This window comes from Cervus canadensis, chromosome 17 (genome assembly GCF_019320065.1).
Source record: "Cervus canadensis isolate Bull #8, Minnesota chromosome 17, ASM1932006v1, whole genome shotgun sequence".
In the NCBI taxonomy this organism is placed as follows: Eukaryota; Metazoa; Chordata; class Mammalia; order Artiodactyla; family Cervidae; genus Cervus; species Cervus canadensis.
The window spans coordinates 45,731,190-45,753,190 of record NC_057402.1 but is presented as its reverse complement, the minus strand read 5'-3'; the positions used below and the strand labels follow the sequence as shown (position 1 = coordinate 45,753,190).

Genomic DNA, 22,001 nt, shown 5'->3' with positions numbered 1-22,001 from the left:
TTTTAAGTCTTTATTGAAATTGTTACAATATTGCTTTTGTTTTGTTTTGGTTTTTCAGCCGCTAGGCATGTGGGATCTTAGCACCCTGACCAGAGATGGGACCTAACCACCTGCTTTAGAAGGTGAAGTTTTAACCATTGGACCACTAGGAAGTTAAAGAATTATAATTCTATGATTAAAAGAATATCTGTGCTTAGCATCCAGCTTAAGAAATAGAAAAAAAACCTGAGCATCCTTCTTCCCCATTCCAATTAACCTCTACTTTGAATTTTATATTAATAAACCCTTTGTTTTTCATGACAGTTTGTGCTTATTGCTTAAGCAATATAGTATTTGGTTTTGTCTGTTTTAATCTGTATTGTATTTTGGTCCTTACTATATGTATTTTCTGCATCTTATTTTTCGCTCTCAATATTGAGTTATTGAGGCCTATCTATGTTAATAGATACAACTATAGTTTATTCATTTGTCCAGATGTATTCAACAATTCCACTGTGTGAATTTACCATATTTGCTGGAGGTGGGGCCACTAAATCTGCATTTTAAACAAGCACCTCAGTAGGAGGAATGCAGGTAGTTTTCGACTCATGCTTTGAGAAATACACTTAGAGGTTGAGGCCAAGCTATCACTTTTTAGTCTCCCAGCTCTCTACCTCTACCTTTTAATTTTATTTAAACTGCCTGCCTCCCACTTTCCAACAATATTTTTCTTCTTCTTCTTCTTCTTTTTTTTTTTTTTTTGGCTGTGCTGGGTCCTCACATGCAGACTCTGTAGTTTCAGTTGCAGGCTTGGTTGCCCTGTGACATGTGGAATCTTAGTTCCCTGACCAAGGATTGAACCTGCATCCCCTGCATTGAAAGGTGAATTCTTTATCACTGGACCAACCAGGGAAGCCCCTCTTCACCTCCATAATTCTTATTCTTTGAATTTCCTCTTTAAACTATAAACTCCTACAAAGCAAAGATGAGATCATTATCATTGTTGTTATCGACATTTACAGAACACACACAACATACCAGGTACTATGCAAAGAGTTTGCTATGTATCATCTCATTAATCCTCATCGACCCCATAAAGGCTTATCCCCACTTTACAGGTAAAGAAATAAGGATCAGAGAGAGTAACTTGCCCAAGTGTAACAGCTTTTTAAATGTGGAACTCTTTCATTGTTTTGTCTTTATACCTCTTGTATCTGGTGTAGGACTTGGTGTATCAGTTCAGTCACTCAGTCATGTCCAACTCTTTGTTACCCCATGGACTGCAGCACGCCAGACTTCCCTGTCCATTACCAACTCCCGGAGCCTACTCAAACTCATGTCCATTGAATCAGTCATGCCATCCAAGCATCTCATCCTCTGTCATCCCCTTCTCCTCCCGCCTTCAATCTTTCCCAGCATCAGGGTCAGCTCTTCTCATCAGGTGGCCACAGTATTGGAGTTTCAGCTTTAACATCAGTCCTTCTGATGAACACCCAGGACTGATTTCCTTTAGGATGGACTGGTTGGATCTCCTTGCAGTCCGAGAGACTCTCAAGAGTGTTCTCCAACACCACAGTTCAAAAGCATCAATTTTTTGGCACTCAGCTTTCTTTATAGTCCAACTCTCACATCCATACATGACCACTGGAAAAACCATAGCCTTGACTAGACGGACCTTTGTTGGTCTAGGTTGGTCATAACTTTCCTGCCAAGGAGCAAGTGTCTTTTCATTTCATGGCTGCAGTCACCATCTGCAGTGATTCTGGACCCAAAAAAAATAAAGTCTGCCACTGTTTCCATTGTTTCCCTATCTATTTGCCATGAAGTGATGGGACCAGATGCCATGATCTTAGTTTTCTGAATGTTGAGCTTTAAGCCAACTTGTTCACTCTCCTCTTTCACTTTCATCAAGAGGCTCTTTAGCTCTTCTTCACTTTCTGCCATAAGGGTGGTATCATCTGCATATCTGAGGTTATTGATACTTGGTGTATAGCACTCAATAAATTTTTGGTATTTTTTTAGTTGAACTGAAGAGAAATATCATTGAGAACAGATGAAAAACCATCTCTTTAGTTTAGAGGCTGGAGTGTGGATGGAAAACAGGAGCTAGGAACAAGATTTGGGATGCCAGATGATTACAGGGGTGAATTCTGGGGAGTGACATTGTGGGAAGGAATAGGAAAAATCGAGGCATTTTCTTTTCTTTTCTTTTTTTTTTTTACTGTGGGCGCTTCTGTACTGTTTGGAGAATTTTACAAAAAGCACATTGTGCTTTTACAATTAAAAAGGTGGGGGGCAGTGTGGAGACAAGTTCCATGACTCAGCACCAGCAAAATACAGGAAAGAGGGGGAAAGAGAAATCTAAGCCAAAGGTATCGTGGAGGTGAGATGCTCAATTAAAAGAGCCTGGACATGATAGCCCTGAGAATATGATACATATTAATGGAAGTTTGACAAAAAGGAGAGGGGGACTTCCCTGGTAGTCCAGTGGTTAAGAATCCACTTTGCAAGGCAGGTAACACAGGTTTGATCCCTGGTTGGGGAATTAAGATCCCATGTGCTGCTGAGCTATTGAGCCCCTGCACCACAACTAGAGAGAATCTGTGTGTCGAATGGAAAGATTCCCATGACCCAGTGAAGATTCCTTGTGCTGCAACTATTTATTTGGCTTCAACACAGCCAAATAAATAAATAAAATAGTTTTAAAAAATATAGTTAGTCTTCACAGACATAGAAAACAAAATTGTTTAAAAAGGTTGGGGAGGGGAGGAATGTGACAGTAGGGTTTAGGAAGAATTCTTTTGAGGTAGAAAGAAGGTTTAATGGTCTTGCCTTTTTGTTCTGTATCTCCCAGTGCCTGCCACAGTGCTTGGTGATTAACAGTCATCTATTGGAGAGCTACTATGGGCCAGACACTAAGCCCTTGATATCATGCATTGAGGCAATGCTTTTCATTTTTCCCTGTGGAATGTGATTTACACATGGCTGCCCAATCAAACTTCCTTAAACAATGATCATGCCTCTCCTCTATTGGAAAACCATCATTGAGGACAGACACTCCATTCCCCCAGAGAATAATATCCACACTCAGTTTGGCAACTAATAGCCTCCCTGGTGTAACTCTCACCCATCTGTCCCTCTTCGTCTCACACCACTGCTTTTCCAGCATGAGTTCCTTGCCTATGAGCATGCCTCCAAGAATTCATCCAATGAATGTTTACTGAGCACCTAGTACATGCCAGGCACTGTTTTAGGTGCCAGGGAAAGAATGGCAAGTAGGAGAGATGGCTCCCACCTACCACTGAAAGTTAGTTGCACAGTTGTGTCCGACTCTTTGTGATTCCACGGACTGCAGCCTGTTCCGCTCCTCCATCCATGGAATTCTCCAGACAAGAGTACTGGAGTGGGTTGCCGTTTCCTTCTCCAGGGGATCTTCCCCACCCTCCTACCATGATGTTTACCAAAACAAGTAAACAGGAAAAGATCAGACAGGTATAAGGGCTTTGATGAAAATAAAATAGGATATGGGACTTCCCTGGTTATTTAACATACTGATTGTATCTGACTTAGAACAGTGCTTGGATAGATACGATAAATGAAGATGATATGCTCATATAGTACCATGAAAGGGCTGTAAAACCATTCCCAGCTAATGGGAATGTAATTTCCTCTCCTGTTTTCAGGCCTGGGTCAAGAAATACTGAGTTGGCCAAAATTTCCCTTCAGGTTTTACTGTAACATCTTATGGAAAAACCTGAACCAACTCTTTGGTCAACCCAATATTAATTGGCAACTTAGCAAGTCCATCCCTAAGGAATCACTCAAGTGTTTTCTGAGCTCTTTAGCACATGGCTTTCTGGAGAACCTAGTCAAACTAGAGGGGTATAAGCAGGAGAAAAACATCAGAGGCCATTAGAAGAAATTTATTCTGAGACTTATGCATTTATAAATGTCCTGTCAGAGCAGAGTCTCTCACTGGAAGGCATTTAAAATCTAAGGCATGGAGGCCCACATTTATATAGTTTTATTAAGAAGAAATCAGAGGGGTTCTAACCAAGCAACTGTTGTTCCTATACAAGCTGTACCTCAGGGAAACCAAATAGTTGATTGAGGGAGTTCTCTTTAAAGAAGTATTTCAAAAAAGTAATAAAAGCTTGTTGCAAAAATGAGGAAAAAAAAAAAGTATTTCAGCTAATAGATGAAGAAGGATGACAGATATAAAAGCATTTGGCAAACCCAAGTGAAATAAGGGCTTATCAATGGTTGCCAACTTCATAAGAAAAGAGACAAAAAGAGGTATCAGGTGCTTCCTGACAGAAGTGCATAAGATCACTATGGAGTGTTATTGCCCATATTGTTGTTGTTGTTTAGTCACTCAGTCATGTTCAGGTCTTTGCGACCCCATGGACTGGAGCCCACCAGACTCCTCTGTTCTCCATTGTCTCCCGGAGTTTGCTCAAATTCACGTCCATTGAGTTGGTGATGATATCCAACCATCTCATCCTCTGCCTCCCCCTTCTCCTTTTGCCTTCAATCTTTCCCAGCATCAGGATCTTTTTATTCCCCAGGCAACAATACTGGAGAGGGTTACCATTTCCTTCTCCAGGGGATCTTAATGACCCAGGGATTGATCTCACATCTCCTGCATTGGCAGGCAGATTGTTTACCACTGAGCTACCAGGGAAGCCCATTCTTGCCTTACCCTTCCCTAAATCTGAATCTGATCAAATTTACAGATCCAACTACCAACATTAGGAAAGCAGATGATGAGGAGCATGTTAAAGGATCCCATAGGTTGAAATTAGCAAAATACAGACCTGTAGACACTTAAAGGACAAGTTTTTTGTTTTTGTTTTTGTTTTTCCCAACAAATGAAATACAAGGAAAGAAGAGAGAAGAGGGATGACTTCTGTAAGGAACATATCAACCAGTTGAATGCAAAGATCTTATCTGGATTTTGATTCAAAACAAACTGAAAAATAAAAACGGGGACTTCCCTGGTGGTCCAGCGGTTAGGACTCTGCCTGAGTTCAATCCCTGGTCAGGGAACTAAGATCCTGAAAACCATTCAGCACGACCAAAAGACATGTAAAGTAAAAATAAAAATAAAAAAACATAAGATAATTAGGGAAATGTGAACACCGACTGCAGTATTTGTATTAGTATTTGGAGTATTACAAAATCTTGTTAATTTTTTGTAGGAACAATAATAGTACTGTGGCTGCCTTTAGTAGAAGAGCCATCTTTTAAAGCTGTGGTTCTCAAACTTGGGCATGCCTAATAGTCACCTGGAGGGCTTATTAAAACACATATTGTGGGACTTTCCTTGTAGTCCAGTGGTTAATACTTTGCCTTCCAATGCAGGCAACACAGGTTTGATCTGTGGTCAGGGAGCAAAGATCCCATGGAGCTTGGGGTGAGAAAACCAAAATTTAAAAAAAAAACAAAAAACAGAAGCAATATTGTAACAAATCCAATAAAGACTTTTTAAAAAATGGTCCACATTAAAAAAAAATCTTTGAAAAAAAATTTTAAATAAAACACATATTGTTAGGTCCCACCCCTAGCTTCCAATTCAGTAAGTCTGGGATGGGGACTTAGAACTTGCATTTCTAACAAGTTCCCAGATGATGATAATGCTGCTGGGTCAGGGATCACATTTTATGAACTTATAGCACTGAATTAACCAGATTTTTTTCCCATTCAATTATCTATTTTTTAATACTTTCAGTTCAGTTTAGTCACTCACTCGTGTCTGATTCTTTGCAACCCCATGGACTGCAGCACACCAGGCTTCCTTGTCCATCACCAACTCCCGAAGCTTGCTCAAACTCATGTTCATCAAGTCAGTGATGCTCTCCAACTTTCATCCTCTGTCGTCCCCTTATCCTCTTGCCTTCAATCTTTCCCAGCATCAGGGTCTTTTCCAATGAGTCAGTTCTTCGTATCAGGTGGTCAAAGTATTGGAGTTTCAGTTTCAGCATCAGTCCTTCCAATGAATGTTCAGGACTGATTTCCTTGAGGATTGACTGGGTTTTTGCAGAGTTCCAAAGAATAGCAAGGAGAGATAAGAAAGCCTTCCTCAATGATCAATACAAAGAAATAGAGGAAAACAATAGAATGGGAAAGACTAGAGATCTCTTCAAGAAAATCAGAGATACCAAGGGAACATTTCATGCAAAGATGGGCACAATAAATGACATAAATTTTTTAATACTTATTTTTATTTATTTGACTGCACCAGCACTTCATTGAGGCATGCAGAATCTTTAGTTGTGGTATTTGAATGCTTAGTTTCGGCAGGTGGGATCTAGTTCCCTGACCAAGGACAGAACCTGGACCCCCTGCATTGGGAGCATGGAGCCTCAGCCACTGGACCACCAGGGAAGTCCCCCTGATCAATTATCTATTAAAGAAAGTGTTTAGGTCATCATCTGAGTTCTATCCCCTGTTTTAGCACTCAGATGGCACTCCATATACTGGAAGAGAACTAGTGTTCCAAGGCTGATCTATTAGTCTGTATTGACATAGGAAAGCTTGAAAGAAAAACCAGTCTCCCACTTTTCTCTCCAGAGTGTTCAATACTCAACTCCCTCCTTACCCACTTACATCTTCCATGAGGATCAAGGACCCCAGCATCGGACCCTGTAAAGTTGTTGGGAACCTAGGCTACCTCCCCACATCATCTCCAATTTCAGAGTGGTTTAATGGACATAATATGGTTCCTTCAGTTGTGTGGTGTCTCAGAGATGCTCTAACAAATCCCAGAGCTGGTCTGTTCCATGTTGTGGAAGAGGAGACCTGCAGACAGATTCTGGTTTTTCTGTGAGTTAATTACATGACCCATAATGAGTCATTTAGGGCTTCCCTGTTGGCTCAGCGGTAAAGAATCTGCCAGCAATGCAAGCAACCTGGGTTGGATCCCTGGGTCAGGAAGATCCCGGAGGAGGAAATGGCAACCCACTCCAGTATTCTTGCCTGGAGAATCACATGGCAAGAGGAGCCTGGTGACCTACAGTCCCATGGGGTCGCAAAGAGTTAGATAGGACCAAAGGGACTTAGCACACACACAATGATAGAATGACTACATTTATCTCACTTCTCTTTTAGTAACCAGGCATCAACCACAAAACTCACATTTCTCTATGAGTCAGTCAAAAACACTGAAGGAATGCTTTTTGTGTTTAGAACACTGTTTGGACCCTCTAGGTTTATCCTTGCCATGAAAAAACAGAAAAAGAGAACAGATTAGGGCCTGACATGAGCTACCAATGCTCAGCTTTTCTCTATTTGGAGCACTTAGAGATAATAGCGGTGGGACCTCCTGGTGGTCCAGTGGCTGAAACTCCGAACTTCTAATGCAAGGTTTGACCCCTGGTCTCCATCCCTGGGTCGGGAAGATCCTCTGGAGAAGGAAATGGCAGTCCACTCCAGTATTCTTGCCTGGGAACTCCCATGGACAGAGGAGCTGGTGGGCTACAGTCCATGGAGTTGCAAAGAGTTGGACATGACTGAGCGACCGAGCATGCACACAGGGAATTAAGGTTCCATGTGCCTTGCAGCGCAGCCAAGAAGAAACAGAAACAAAGACAACAGCGACGGAAATTTGGAAGGGAGGAGAAGCACGAAAGACTATTTCCTACATCAGGTGAGTGTTCTGATGGCACAAAAGGTGTGCTTTCTGCCGGAAGCTCTTGTCGCATTCACTGCAGTGAAAGGGTTTCTCTCCTGTGTGCGTTCTCTGGTGTGTGAGGAAATGGGAACGCTGATTGAAGGTTTTGCCGCACTCGGGGCAGCGATAGGGTCTGTCTTCCAAGTGGATCCGCTGGTGCGTGATGAAGTGAGAGCTCTGGTTGAAGCTCTTGCCGCATTCGCCACATTTATAGGGTCTTTCTCCGGTGTGGATCCGCTGGTGCTTGACCAGGGCAGAGCTGTCGGCAAAACCCTTCCCACAGCCATCGCACTTAAAAGGCCTCTCGCCCGTGTGTGTCCTCTGGTGCGTGACCAGGTGCGAGCTCTGACTGAAACTCTTGTGGCAGTAAGGACAGCTGAAGGGCCTTTCTCCCGAGTGAGTGCTCATGTGGGCCACAAAATGAGAGCTATCTCGGAAGCCCTTCCCGCACTCGGGGCACTTGAAGGGCCGCTCTCCCGTGTGGGTCCGCTGGTGCTTAATCAGATCCGAGCTCTGGCCGAAACTCTCCCCGCAGTCGCGACACCTGTAGGGCTTCACTCCGGTGTGGGTCCTCTGGTGGGTGATGAAATTGGAGCTCCGACTGAAGCTCTTGTGACACTGAAGGCACACGTAGGGCTTCTCCCCCGTGTGGGTTCTCTGGTGCACCGTGAGGTGCGGTTTCCGTGCAAAAGTCTTCCCACACTCGGGGCACTGGTGGGGTCTCTCGCCCGTGTGGGTTCTCTGATGTTTGATGAGGGTCGAGCTGTCGCTGAATTTTTTCTCACACCTGTGGCACTGGTAGGGTTTCTCTCCTGTGTGTGTTCTGCGGTGGGTGATGAGGTCTGAACTCTGTTTGAAGCCTTTCCCACACTCCATGCACTTATAGGGCCTCTCGCCAGTATGGGTTCTTCGGTGCCTTATGAGATAGGAGCTCTGGTTAAAGCTTTTCCCACATTCCACACACACCAGCTTCTTTCCTATATATCCTTCCAGGAGCTTGTTTAATTCCTTCTCCTGTGAAAAGGGCCCCTGCTGACCCTCTCCCAAGAGGGTACCATGCTGCCCTTCTAACTCAAGACCCCTCTCCCAGTTTCCTCCCCAGCTAGGGGGAGGAGAAATATCTTTATTGGCCCCTTCTGAGGATGTTCCACATGGTTCTGCAGTTTCGGAAACGTCCTGATCGAGTTGTACCACCTGATGCTTAAATTCTGTAAAGTTAACAGAAGTAACACAGGATGAAGTTATTACTTTTCAGGAAAGATCATCAGAAAGCAGCAAGAAAGAGTAAAATTAGTATTTTTGCTACAGACCACATTTAATCTGACTACTCTCATTCTGATTCCTGAAGAGTATATCCCTGGTGGCTCAGTGGTAAAGAATCCACCTGTCAATTCAGGAGATTCAGGATCAATCCCTGGGTCGGGAAGATCCCCTGGAGGAGGATATGGCAACCCACTCCAGTTTTCTTGCCTAGAGAATCCCATGGACAGAGGAGCCTAGCAGGCTACAGTCCATGGGGTTGCAAAAGAGCCAGACACAACTTAGCGACTAAACATCAATCAGGAAAGATCAGCAGAAAGCAGTAAGAAGATTAAAATTAGTGTTTTTGCGACAGACCACATTTAGTCTGACTACTCTCATTTTGATTCCTGAAGAGTTTACTGAAGATCACTGAGCTTCCCATTCATGACAGAAGGAATTCCCAAGCCCTTTTTATTTTAAGATGGTCCAATGAACCCTGAGGTGACCTTGATATCAAGAGTAAAGCACATATTGTCAGAACTGGGTAACTTTTTTCAATGATGTTAGAGTCTAGACAAAAGTGAAAGGTTTAATTTAAATGAAGGCTTTATTTGGTCAATGACTGATGGTCCAGGAAGTCAAAGTTAAACTTCTAATAGCAAGAACAAAGTTGAGAGCAGGGTTTCCCTGCTGGCTCAGTGGTGAAGAATTCGCCTGCCAATGCAGGGGATGCAGGTTCAATCCCTGGTCAGGGATATCCCACATTCTGCAGGACAACTAAGCCTGTGAACCACAACTACTGAGCCCACGAGCTCTAAAGTCTGCACATTGTAACAAGAGAAGCCACTGCAATGAGAAGCCCATGCACCGCAAGTAGAGAGTAACCCCTGCTCGCCACAACTAGAGAAAGCCCGCATGAAGCAATGATGACCCAGCACAGCCAAAAATAAATAAAATTTTTTTAAAAGTCTAGGGCAGCATTCCAAATTCCTTAACTAAACAGGGGCTGAAATGCTAGATTTCTACCCTCCAGGCAACACATCTCACCTGTGTGACTTTCCCTCAGGATCTTCCTTGCCTCAAAATTTTGCAGTGGAAGGACCCATGCCTCTTCTTTCTGCTCCAGCTGGGAGATTACACTTGGTTTCGAAATCCTATAAGGAAGGTGAACACAGGATGTTAATTTGAGCCATCACATAAGGCTTGAGAAAATGCAAGCCCCTCTTCTTCCCCAGGTAAAGGAGACCACCCCAGGAAATGCTAATGTATTTTCGGTGGTCCAGTGGTTACAAATCCACCTGCTAATACAGGGGACACAGATTAGATCCCTGGTCTGTTTCGGGAACATTCCACATGCTGCAGGACAACTAAGCCAGTGAACCAGAATTACGGAGCCCTGCAGTGAGAAGCCCCTGTAATGAGGAGACTGTGCACTGCAACTAGAGGAAGCCTGTGTGCACCAACAAAGACCCAGTGCAGCCAAAAATAAATACATAAAAATGAAAAGGGCAGCCATGATGACGTGATAAAACAGGGTGATCTCCCAAGAGGCTGAGAAAAAGCTCTTTGCTTCCCATTTAAAAAAAAAAAAAATCAGACTTGGGTGATAGGAACTCTAGAATAAGCACAATAACTCATCCCTCAAGGCACAAGGCTAAACTCCTGCGGAGAGATAAGTTTATCAAAACAAAGCCGCCATGACCTCACCCTTAGAAAGAATCAAGGAAGTTAACTATAATGTTTGGTTTTTAAATTTTCCCAGAAGGGCAGCAGTCAATATAACCATGAGAAAAAGACAAACACTTGTAGTGGGAAAAAAAAAAAAGGACAAAGGACATGAATGGGCAATTCACAAAAGAAAATAAAGCAGCCTATAAATATGTGAAAAACTTTTAACTCATCATTAGCCAAAGAAATTCAGATTAAAACAATGACACACAGGGAATATAGTATAAAGGTAAAGAGTGCAAACTCAGGAGTCTTATTGTCTGAATTTGAATCCTAACTATGTCTCTGACTAGATGTGTGACCTCAGGAACGTTACTTAAACTCCCTGTGTCTCTGCGTCTTCATCTATAAATTAGGGATAATGATAAAACCCACCTCAGGGCTTCCCTGGTGCCTCAGTGGTAAAGAATCTGACTGCCAATGCAGGAGACATGGGTTTGAACCCCCGGTCTGGGAGGATCCCCAAGCCATGGAACTACTATGTCCCTAAAGTCACTAATACAGGGAACACAGGTTCAATTCCTGGTTTGGGGGAAGATCTCACATGCCGAGGGGCAACTAAGCCTGTGCACCACAACTACTGCGCCTATACTCTCGAGCCTGGGAGTACTCTAGAGTCCATGTGCCGTAATTGCTGAAGCCCAAGCACCCAAGAGCTCGTGCTCTGCAGCAAGAGAAGCCACTGCAATGAGAAGCCCTTGCACTGCAACTAGAAAAAAGTCTGTGCGGCAACAAAGACCCAGCACAGCCAAAAATAAATAAATACACTTCATTTAATTAAAAAGACCTACCTTACAGACTTGTCATGAGGATGAAATGATTAAGTCCTCAATAAATGTTAGCTATCACTATTATTTTACCTACACTCTTAGATTATGATACCCCCTGTGATAGATAGAATATGAAGAAATAGACACTTCATATAATGCTAACAGGAATAAATAAATTGATTCCGTCTTTTTGGAAGGCATTTGGCAAAAATACCAAATATCTTAGAAATGTATCTATTCTCAAACCCAGAAATTTCTAGAGAGTCTAAAGAAATGAACAAAAGTAAACAAACAAAAAAAGGACATTGTGCAAAAATATATATATTAGCTAACTGTTAACTAATTATTTCAATAAACAAGACTTTTAAAAAGGCAGTTAGTTAAGAGAGCATCATCACAATACTAGTGAAAATTTAAAATGACCCAAATAGCTCCCAACAAAGAAATAATTTCATTTGATTGAGCCATCTGAAATTGCCAGTTTATAGGTTAAAAGTAGCCCAAAAATGTATGGTTCAATTTTATGTAATTACTGTATTCCATATAATAAAATACTAAGTAGTTACTTTAATGTACAGATATTTATTATTGTCAAAATATATTCACAGTACATTGTGTAAGAAAGTAAGATATACCACTGAATATTCAGTATGATCCCAATTATTTTTATTTCCTTTTTTTTTTAATTGTATATATGCTTAGATCATAACTCTTCAGTAGTGGAATAGATGACTTTTGTTTTCATTTTGCTTATCTTTCCCTTTAGTGAATATATATTACTTGTGTAATAGATATGAAGTAAAGCAGAAAGAAGGAGAGACATCCCAGAAAGAAGGTGATCCAGTGATTAAGGATCCGTGCTTCCACCACAAGGGACATGAGTTCAATTCCTGGTCAGGGATTTAAGATCCTGTGTGCCCCATGGTACAGCCAAAAAAAAAAAAAAAAAGGCAGAGTTGCCATGGTATTTTAGAAAGAGCTCTGGAGGGGTCGGTTTGTTTGTTTAAGTGATGGAAAAAAAATCTCTGGGGAGAGCACCTTCCCTTTTCCACAAAGACCTGGGCTGGGCTCACTTTTGCTACTTAACTTTAAGTCTCAGGGTCCTCAGCTGGAAAAGGGGAATGAAAATACATATATCAAAGGGCTATGGTAAGATATCAATCAGACAGAAAAATATCAAAGAAATCTGAAAACCACTAAGTGCCATAAAAATAGAAGTCATTCTTTTTCTGCCAGGGAGGTGTCAATTACTCTCACACAGAGCTGGAGCTCTAAGAGACCAACATCCCCAGAGACTTCTCAGATCTGGGCCCTCTCAAAGTGTTTAAGATAAAGGGACTTCCCTGGTGGTCCTGTGGTTAGGACTCCAAAATCCATTGCATGGGGGCATGGGTTCAATCCCTGGTCAGGGAACTAAAATCCCACAAGCCACTCAGTACAACCAAAAATTTTAAAAATTATATTAATAAAGCTAAGATGAAGGAAAATTGCATCCTTACCCTTTGGGAGCCCATTCTTGTATCTGTGCTGGGCGGCATCCCTGAAGAGGACTCTCTAAGCAGTGTCCAGGTAACCCACTTGTCCCTGAAGTCCCCAGCCACATCACTGAGGGTCATCAGTTCCTAAAGCAAGAGATCTCAGTATACATCAAGAGTTCTCTAGACATTCTCACCATTATCTCAAAACCGAAAGACAGCCACCACCATACCCAAACAAAATCCCCTCAACCAGAACAGCTCTGAGGTAAATGCTGAAAAAAGTCCGTAAAGTCAAAGCTATGGTTTTTCCATTAGTCATGTATGGATATGAGAGTTGGACCATAAAGGAGCTGAGTGCTGAAGAATTGATTATTTCAAATTATGGTGCTGGAGAAGACTTGAGAGTCCTTTGGACAGCAAGGAGATCAGACCAGTCAATCCTAAAGGAAATCAACCCTGAATATTCACTGCAAGGACTGATGTTGAAGCTAAAGCTCTAATATTTTGACCACCTGATGCAAAGAGATGACTCACTGGAAAAGAGTCTGATGCTGGGAAAGATTGAAGGCAGGAGGAGAAGGGGCCAGCAGAGCATGAGATGGTTAGATAGCATCAACAACTCAATGGACATGAATCTGAGCAAATTCAGGGAGATACTGGAGGTCAGGGAAGCCTGGCATGCTGCAGTCCATGGGGTTGCAAAGAGTTGGACACGACTTAGAGACTGAACAACAACAATAACAAATGCTGTCAACAACAGAAGGGATGCTCTTCTTTTCTCTTTTTACATAATCATTCCTTTGGCCAAATTTCTCATCACAAAGTGAGGACTGGGCCTCCAAACACATCTGTAGAACCCTCACTCTTTTGAAGACATGAATGTTTTGAGGAAGAAATTGTCCACAATGGACAAGAAAAACAGAAGGGAGTGTGTGGGTATAACTCGATTTCTGGAAAGCACTGGATTCTCTCCAACAACATTTTCCTCAGTTAGGTAAGAGATTTCTGACTTAATTAGACTCAGATTAGTTATGAGAAAGGCTGACTTTTCTTGTCTTGTAGATTTAGTGTCAACTTCAAGGGCTAACTGTGCAGAAGCCCAAAGGGAACTGTTCTAGGTATCATTCTATCTCAAGGTTTAATGCCGTCAGAAGTGGGACTCAAAAGACATGGATTGAAAAGACCAACATGGATAAACTGTAAAATTAAGTGAAATTTAATGGGGATAAGCATAAAACAAAATATTTGGGGGCTGAAAACAATCATTAAAACATTAATAAAATCAACATCAGTATCATGAAGAGATTATTTGGGGGGAGATGGTCAGGTTACTGGATGAATCATTAAGTTATTCAGTAATCAATATGCTGTAAGGCAGTAGGAGTCACAAAAAATATATAAGATAATGTTGGGTTTTTTTTTTGTTTTTCCACTTAAAGAGTTTCCAATAGAAACAAATACAAGTCAGCAAGCTGAATCTGCTACAAAGAATTCTGCATTTCAGTGCAGAATGGACTAGACTGGGGTGAGGAAGTTTGACTCTTTATCATCTTTTGTCTTACCTGTCGAAGCACCTGGTACTACTAGAATACACAAACACTTTTCCTGGGAACACTGATGCATTTACAGACATTGCTATTGGCCACTTAGAATGTACTGGGAATACATATCATCTCTCTGGTTTAAAACCTTAAAAAATATATATATATTGTCATTAGGATGTGAACACTATAATGAGTCTGAGCAAACATTTTATTTCTACATCCATTACAAACCCACAGCAGGGCCCCCCTGCAGGAGACAGCGGGATGGAGAACTCTTAGGGTTAGACAAACGCTGTTTCCCACCCAGTCTGTTGCCCCCTGTACAGGTGACCTCAGGTGACCTCAAAGGCCCTAGAGGCTGTGGTGCTGTGACTAAGTGCCATTGTGAGAAGCACTAGTTGGTTCCCTGGTTTTATTAATAGGAACATGACCGCACCGCTAGGACCGAGACCCATTCTCCTCCCTCGCGGTGCTGCAGGCCCTAATCTGGGTGCAGCGATCAGAGGGTCGCAAAGCTAAACTGAAACCAGAAGACCATCACCGAGGAGCAAAAAAAAAAAGGGAGAGAGAGAGAAAGATTAAGAGGATGAGCCATCCCGACGCCGGCAGAGAAAAGTGTAGCCACCTCTCCCCACTCCTCAGCAAGACCCGTGGGCTCTGAAAAGCGAGCGCAGGGACCAGGCAGGGACAACCTCGGGGCGCTGGGCGAGCCCTATCCACGCCCCTCAGCAGCTCCAAGGCTGCAGCCGCAGTCTCCTTCCCCGGATCACTCACCGCCCCCGGGCCCAGCCCCGGACGGAACACCGAGCGAGGGTCCTCCACCACCGAGCCGCAGCCGGCCCGCTACGCCGTGGCGGTCCTGCCCAGAACCCGACCGGGATTCGTGACAGGACTGTGGGGACACAGGTGGGACTCCCGGCAAGGCAGCCAGCAGCCGGAAAATACCGCCCGCGTCCTCTTGCCATTGGCCTCTCAGCCTTTAGGCCGAGAAGTCTTCCCCGCCCATAGGCTGAGGTAGCTTTCAATCACCGCGGAGCCTTTTGGGAAATGTAGTTCTGAGCGAGACCGCAAAGTATTGGGAGTCCCGGGCCGGGTTCCCAGCGGTGACAAGTATACTAAACCCACTTCACGAACTACCTCGTCGCTAGGACCGCCTCTTCGGAGCTGAGAAGGGGATCCAAGGACTGTAATCAGAGAGGGATCTGAAGATGCGAACCTCCGGGCCTCACCTGACTGGCGCAAGAGCAGCCCGGTACCAAATACGGCATCTCCAGCGCTCTGCCACCTAGCCTTCCAGACAGAGAAGCAGCTCGGCGCTACGACCTTGGGGTACAGACTCCTCTGCCGGGTCCCCGCCCTAACCCGGGGCGGCCAGAGCCTGAATGGTGTGTCCCGACGCCAAGTTCAGGGCAGACTCAGACTGGACGTAACAGACCCCAATCAGGAGCCGTTAGGTGAAAACCAGACTCTGCTTCCCTCTATTAGCAGCACAATTCTAAGGCGAATCTCCTTTCCATTATTGCCAGAGGAAGCCTGCGAGAGCGTCAAGTATTCTAGGAAAGGTGGTATCGGGTTCCAAACTGTGAAGACGCCTGGATCTTACCTGAGAGCCAGTGTTCCCTTGGGGGCCAGTGTAGAGGGGGTGTGGGGGCGGCGGGGACTACATAAAAAATAATGAAAGCCTTTCTTTACAATGAAAAGGTATGACTATCTACTCTGTTGATTCACTGCAATTTAAAAAAAAAAAAAAAAGAAAGTACATCAGCAGAAAACTGAAAACAGAATTACCATATGATTCAACAATCCACTCCTGGGATTATACCTAGATAAAACTGTAATTCAAAAAGCTTCATGCACCCCTATGTTCATAGCAGCACTCTTCACAATAGCCAAAACATGGGAACAGCCTAAGTGTCCACAGACAGATGAATGGATAAAGATGTGTTATGTATACACCATGGAATACTACTCAGTCATTAAAAAGAACAAAAGAATGCCATTTGCAGCAACATGGATGGATCTAGGGATTATCATGCTAAGTGAAGTCGGAAAGACAAATACCATACAATGTCACTTAAATGTGGAATCTGAAATATAACACAAATGAACCTATCGCTGAAGCAGTAATAGATTCACAGACACAGAGAACAGACTTGTGGTTGCTAAGGAGTGGGGGGAGAGGGATGAACTTGGGAGTCCAAACAAGGGAGAGTTTGGGGTTGTCAGATGCAAACTACTAACATTACATTTAGAATGAATATACAACAAGGTCCTACTGTGTAGTGCAAGGAACTGTATTCACTATCCTGTGATAAACCATTATGGAAAAGAATATTTAGGTATATTAGATATAACAAATATATATAGGAATATGTTAAAGTTTTAGTCACCCAGTTATGGCAGAAAGTGAAGAGGAACTAAAGAGCCTCTTGATGAAAGTGAAAGAAGAGAGTGGAAAAGTTGGCTTAAAGCTCAACATTCAGAAAACTAAGATCCTGGCATCTGGTCCCATCACTTCATGGCAAATAGATGGGGAAACAGTGGAAACAGTGTCAGACTTTATTTTTCTGGGCTCCAAAATCACTGTGGATAGTGATTGCAGCCATGAAATTAAAAGACGCTTACTCCTTGGAAGGAAAGTTATGACCAACCTAGACAGCATATTAAAAAGCAGGGACATTACTTTGCCAACAAAGGTCCGTCTAGTCAAGGCTATGGTTTTTCCAGTAGTCATGTATGGATGTGAGAGTTGGACTAGAAAGAAAGCTGAGTGCAGAAGAATTGATGGTTTTGAACTGTGGTGTTGGAGAAGACTCTTGAGAGTCCCTTGGACTGTAAGGAGATCCAACCAGTCCAGCTTAAAGGAGATCAGTCCTGGGTGTTCATTGGAGGGACTGATGTTGAAGCTGAAACTCCAATACTTTGGCCACCTGATGCGGAGAGCTGACTCATTTGAAAAGACCCTGATCCTGGCAAAGATTGAGGGCAGGAGGAGAAGGGGAAGACAGAGGATGAGATGGCTGGATGGCATCACTGACACAATGGACATGGGTTGGGTGGACTCTGGGAGTTGGTGATGGATAGGGAGGCCTGGCGTGCTATGGTTCATGGGGTCACAAAGAGTTGGACACGACTGAGCAACTGAACTGAACTGAACATGTCTAACTCTTTGTGACCCCATGGACCGTAGCCTGCCAGGCTCCTCTGGATATGGCATTCTCCAGACAAGACACTGGAGTGGGTTGCCATTCTATTCTTCAGGGGATTTTCCAAACCTAGGGATCAAGCCCCAGTCTCCTGCATGGCAGGCAGATTCTTCACTGTCTTAGGCACCAGGGAAGCCCATTTAGAAATATATATAGGTATAAAGAATGTGTATAGGTATATAACTGACTCACTGCTGGAAAGCAGAGATTGGCACAACATTGTAAATCAACTATACTTCAGTTTTAAAAATAGTAATGATAAAAAGATAAATAAAGCAATAGATAGGGAAAAAAAGGAAAAGTACATTTTGTGATGGACTGCAAAAAGCTGAGAATTACCAGCCAATGAGCTAACCGCAGAAGACACCTTTGATGTTAATTCAACCATTCTCCAGCAAACATGCATGATGCATCTTCTAACAGATATTCACTGGGAGTGTTCTATGCTCAAGAACACTGTGGTTACCCACAGAAATCACACATGGCCCTTGCTCTCATGAAGCTCATGGCCTGATAGGGGAGATAAACCAAGACGCTAAAATACGAAGCTAATATTCTGTCTTTTCTTCTTTGTTTCATTTAACCAGAGGGATTCAGTTAGTATCTGCAACATAATTGTAGTCATCTGCAAGGTAATCACAATAGCAGTTTAGAGCTTTCTGTTCACTATAAACCAATGGCTGGGTTTACTTTTCAGCAACAGCAGGGGACATCCAGGAAACCAAGAGTTTTCCAGGAGTCATGGGGCTGAAGCACTGTTCAGGCCCTAGAGAATTAAAGGCACCTCTCGACCTCTCAGGGGTCTTTCTGGTATTCTGCCATTGATGGGGTGGGGGGAGATTCCGTAGCTCTCCAATCAGTAGGGAGTGTGAAGGGAAGATGAGGGAAGACTCACAGAACCTGGCTGATGCTTATCCCTGCCTCTTCTTTCTCTCTCTGACTTGTCTCTCTTGTCCAAGTCTTTTTTAAAAACTAATTTATTTACTTATTATTTTTGGCTGCACTGGATCTTTGTTGCTCCATGCAGGCTCTCTCTAGTTGCAGTGAGCAAAGTCTACTCTCTAACTGCAGTGAGTGGGCTTCTCATTGCAGTGACTTCTCTTACTGTGGAGCAGGGGCCTTAGGGTGCTCGGACCTCAGTAATTGCAGCTCCCAGGCTCTAGAGCACAGGCTCAGCAGCTGTGGCACACAGGCTTAGTTGCTCCAAGTTACATGGGATCTCCCTAGATCAGAGATCGAACCCGTGTCTCCTGCATTGACAGGCGGATTCTTTACCCCTGAGCCACCAGGGAAGCCCTGTGCTGAAGTCTTTTAGTCACCAGCATCAGATACGTGGGGGAAAAGTGAAGACAGGGTTGGGAGAGCAGAGAAACTTGGTGTCCACAGGAGCAGTCAGTAGAGGAAACGAGACCAGGTACCTCAGGTGGCTGAGAGGAGGGGAAAGAAACTGTCAAAGTATCTCGTGGAGGAAGATTTTCGGCAGGTGCTATAACTGAAATTTTTAAGAGAGGGAGTATATTTGTTATCTATGGCTGCATAACAAACTACCCCCAAACTTAGTAGTTTAAAACAGCATTTATTAATATTTATTTATTTGGCAGGATCAGGTCTTGATTGGCTCAGGCTTAGATGCCTGGTGACATGTGGGATCTTAGTTCCCCAACCAGGGACGGAACCCACATCCCCTGCATTGGAAAGCCGATTCTTTTTTTTTTTTTTCAAAGGATGTTTTTTCTTTTTCTTTTATTTATTTATTTATTCATTTTTTTCAGTGGGTTTTGTCATACATTGACATGAATCAGCAATAGATTTACACGTATTCCCCATCCCGATCCCCCCTCCCACCTCCCTCTCCACCCGATTCCTCTGGGTCTTCCCAGTGCACCAGGCCCGAGCTCTTGTCTCATGCATCCCACCTGGGCTGGTGATCTGTTTCACCATAGATAATATACATGCTGTTCTTTTGAAACATCCCACCCTCACCTTCTCCCACAGAGTTCAAAAGTCTGTTCTGTACTTCTGTGTCTCTTTTTCTGTTTTGCATATAGGGTTGTCATTACCATCTTTCTAAATTCCATATATATGTGTTAGTATGCTGTAATGTTCTTTATCTTTCTGGCTTACTTCACTCTGTATAATGGGCTCCAGTTTCATCCATCTCATTAGAACTGGTTCAAATGAATTCTTTTTAATGGCTGAGTAATATTCCATGGTGTATATGTACCACAGCTTCCTTATCCATTCATCTGCTGATGGGCATCTAGGTTGCTTCCATGTCCTGGCTATTATAAACAGTGCTGCGATGAACATTGGGGTGCATGTGTCTCTTTCAGATCTGGTGGAAAGCCAATTCTTAAACACTGAGCCACCAGGGAAGTCCCCCAAACAACAAACATTTAGTATCTTACAGTTCCTGTGAGACGGGAATCTAGAAGACCTTAGCTGAGTGTCACTGACGGAGGGTCTCTCACGAGGCGGCTGTCTAGATGTTGGCTGGAGCTGCCGTTATCTGAAGGTTTGACTGGGGCTGAACCTGCTTCTGAGATCACTCATAGAGCTGTTTCCTCAGACAGGCCTGTCTTCATCACATGGCAGCTGGTTTCCGCAGAGTGAGTGATCTAAGAGAGGAAGGAAGAGGAGCTAACCTGGTCTTGGAAGCGACATACCACCCCTGGTACAGTGTGGAAGAGGACTACACAGCACGTGAACCCCAGGAGACGAGAGTCATTGAGGGACTTCCCTGGTGGGCCAGTGGTTAAGAGTCCATGCTCCCAATGCAGGGAGCTGGGCTTCAATCCCTGGTCCTGGAACTAGATCTCGCATGCTACAGTTAAGACCCAGCACAGCCAAAGGTGGGGGCGGGTAGGAATCACTGTGGCTTTCACAAGTCTAAAACAGATGTTAGGACATTTTCCTTGTGACTAATCTCAAACTCCTGTGACACCCCTTTTGGAAACTTATAGTAGAGATCTATACGTATGGGGAAATTAGGGGTGGGGTGTGGTCACAATGTTCACACTATGAGCGAGATGTGCAAATTTTTTTTAAAGTATCTCTGTGATGGCTCAGATGGTAAAGAATCCACCTGCAATACAGGAGACCCAGGTTCGATCCCTGGGTCAGGAAGATCCTCTGGAGAAGGGAATGGCAACCCACTCCAGTATTCTTGCTCTGAGAATTCCATAGACAGATGAGCCTGGCAGGCTACAGTCTATGGAATCACAAAGTGTTGGATATGACTGAGTGATTAACACTTTCACTACTTCCACATAATTGAACTTAGATTTCTCAGAAGACTTTCTTTACAGGAAACTTCAGCTTACCAGCTAACAGTCTCTTCTGGGTTTAAAAAAAGCCAGTTTGGGGTAAATCTTAGTCGATTTGAAATTCAAACTCCCTCTGAAACTGTCTCCTCCAAAGTTCTTCCCTCCACTTCTTCTTCCAAAGATGTTATTTCTGTGCAAGGGGAAAGGACCCTGGTTCTCCGGCTGACCTTCTCCCCTGGCTCCTGCTCACTCCCGTGAGGTACAGCTCCCCTCACCACATGTCTGCTTTGGCCTCTGTACTGGTCCCACCCCCGCCTGACCCATGACTTCAAGCCTGAAGTTCTGTTTTCTCTGCTGCCTTCTTCGGCTGCTGCCGGGAGTCTTGGGTATGGTGGTGATCCTTTGGGATGCTTCCTAGCTCCAACTTTAGCTACCTCAGTTGCCTCACTGGGAGCTCATAGGGACTTCTGAAACCCTTCATGCTTCATAGCATTAAAGAAGCCTTGGGTGCTACCTCTAACCCTCTTTCTGCTCAATTCACCTGTGGCTGCCATTTCCATCTATTGTAACTGCCTCGTGGATGCTCTATGAGTCAGTTTCCTTTAATAGTTCAAAAAATAAGTAGGCTGTACTTTCCAAGTTTCAGCTTCCCTTTCAACCTCTCTGGGGTTCTTATTATCATTTCCCACCCCCCTCACTCATGATAAATTCCCTGGCCTACTTTTAGTGGCTGCCTGGAAGTCCTTTTATAAGGAACTGCACTTGGCCATGGGTAGGAGGAACCTGACCACTGTGGTTTAGCCACATCAGGGGTTATTTTTCTCATGTATCAAGAAGTACAGGACTGGTGCAGGAAGTCTGGGATGACATCAAGGATCCAGGCATGGACTTCCCTGGCGGTTCAGTGGTTGGGACTCCACACTTCCAATGTAGGGGGCACAGTTTGAGGAACTGAGATCCCATGTGCTGCACAGTGAGGCCAAACACTTTTAAAAAACAGGATCCTGGCATCTTCTGTCTTCCTGCTCTGCCAAACTTAGTGTGTGGCTCTTATCCTCATGGTCACTTCCAGACATCATGTTTACATTCCAGAATATAATAAAATACTATTCTGTC

The 22,001-nt window shown here is 43.7% G+C and overlaps 1 protein-coding gene across 2 annotated transcripts; it reads right to left on the bottom strand.

The window, feature by feature from the left end:
• Window positions 1-6,252: 6,252 nt before the first annotated feature.
• ZNF774 (zinc finger protein 774) lies at window positions 6,253-15,354 on the bottom strand. Of its 2 annotated transcripts, XM_043489544.1 has the most exons (5): window positions 15,188-15,344; window positions 14,432-14,558; window positions 12,891-13,013; window positions 9,941-10,047; window positions 6,253-8,859 (listed from the first exon to the last, which is right to left on the bottom strand). In XM_043489544.1, exons 3-5 carry the CDS (start codon window positions 12,992-12,994, stop codon window positions 7,619-7,621), a joined length of 1,452 nt encoding a protein of 483 aa, XP_043345479.1. In that variant the 5' UTR covers window positions 12,995-13,013; window positions 14,432-14,558; window positions 15,188-15,344; the 3' UTR covers window positions 6,253-7,618. The 2 variants fall into 2 exon arrangements, with proteins under 2 accessions (XP_043345479.1, XP_043345480.1); XM_043489545.1 differs by lacking the exon at window positions 14,432-14,558 and having other exon boundaries at window positions 15,188-15,354.
• Window positions 15,355-22,001: the final 6,647 nt, after the last annotated feature.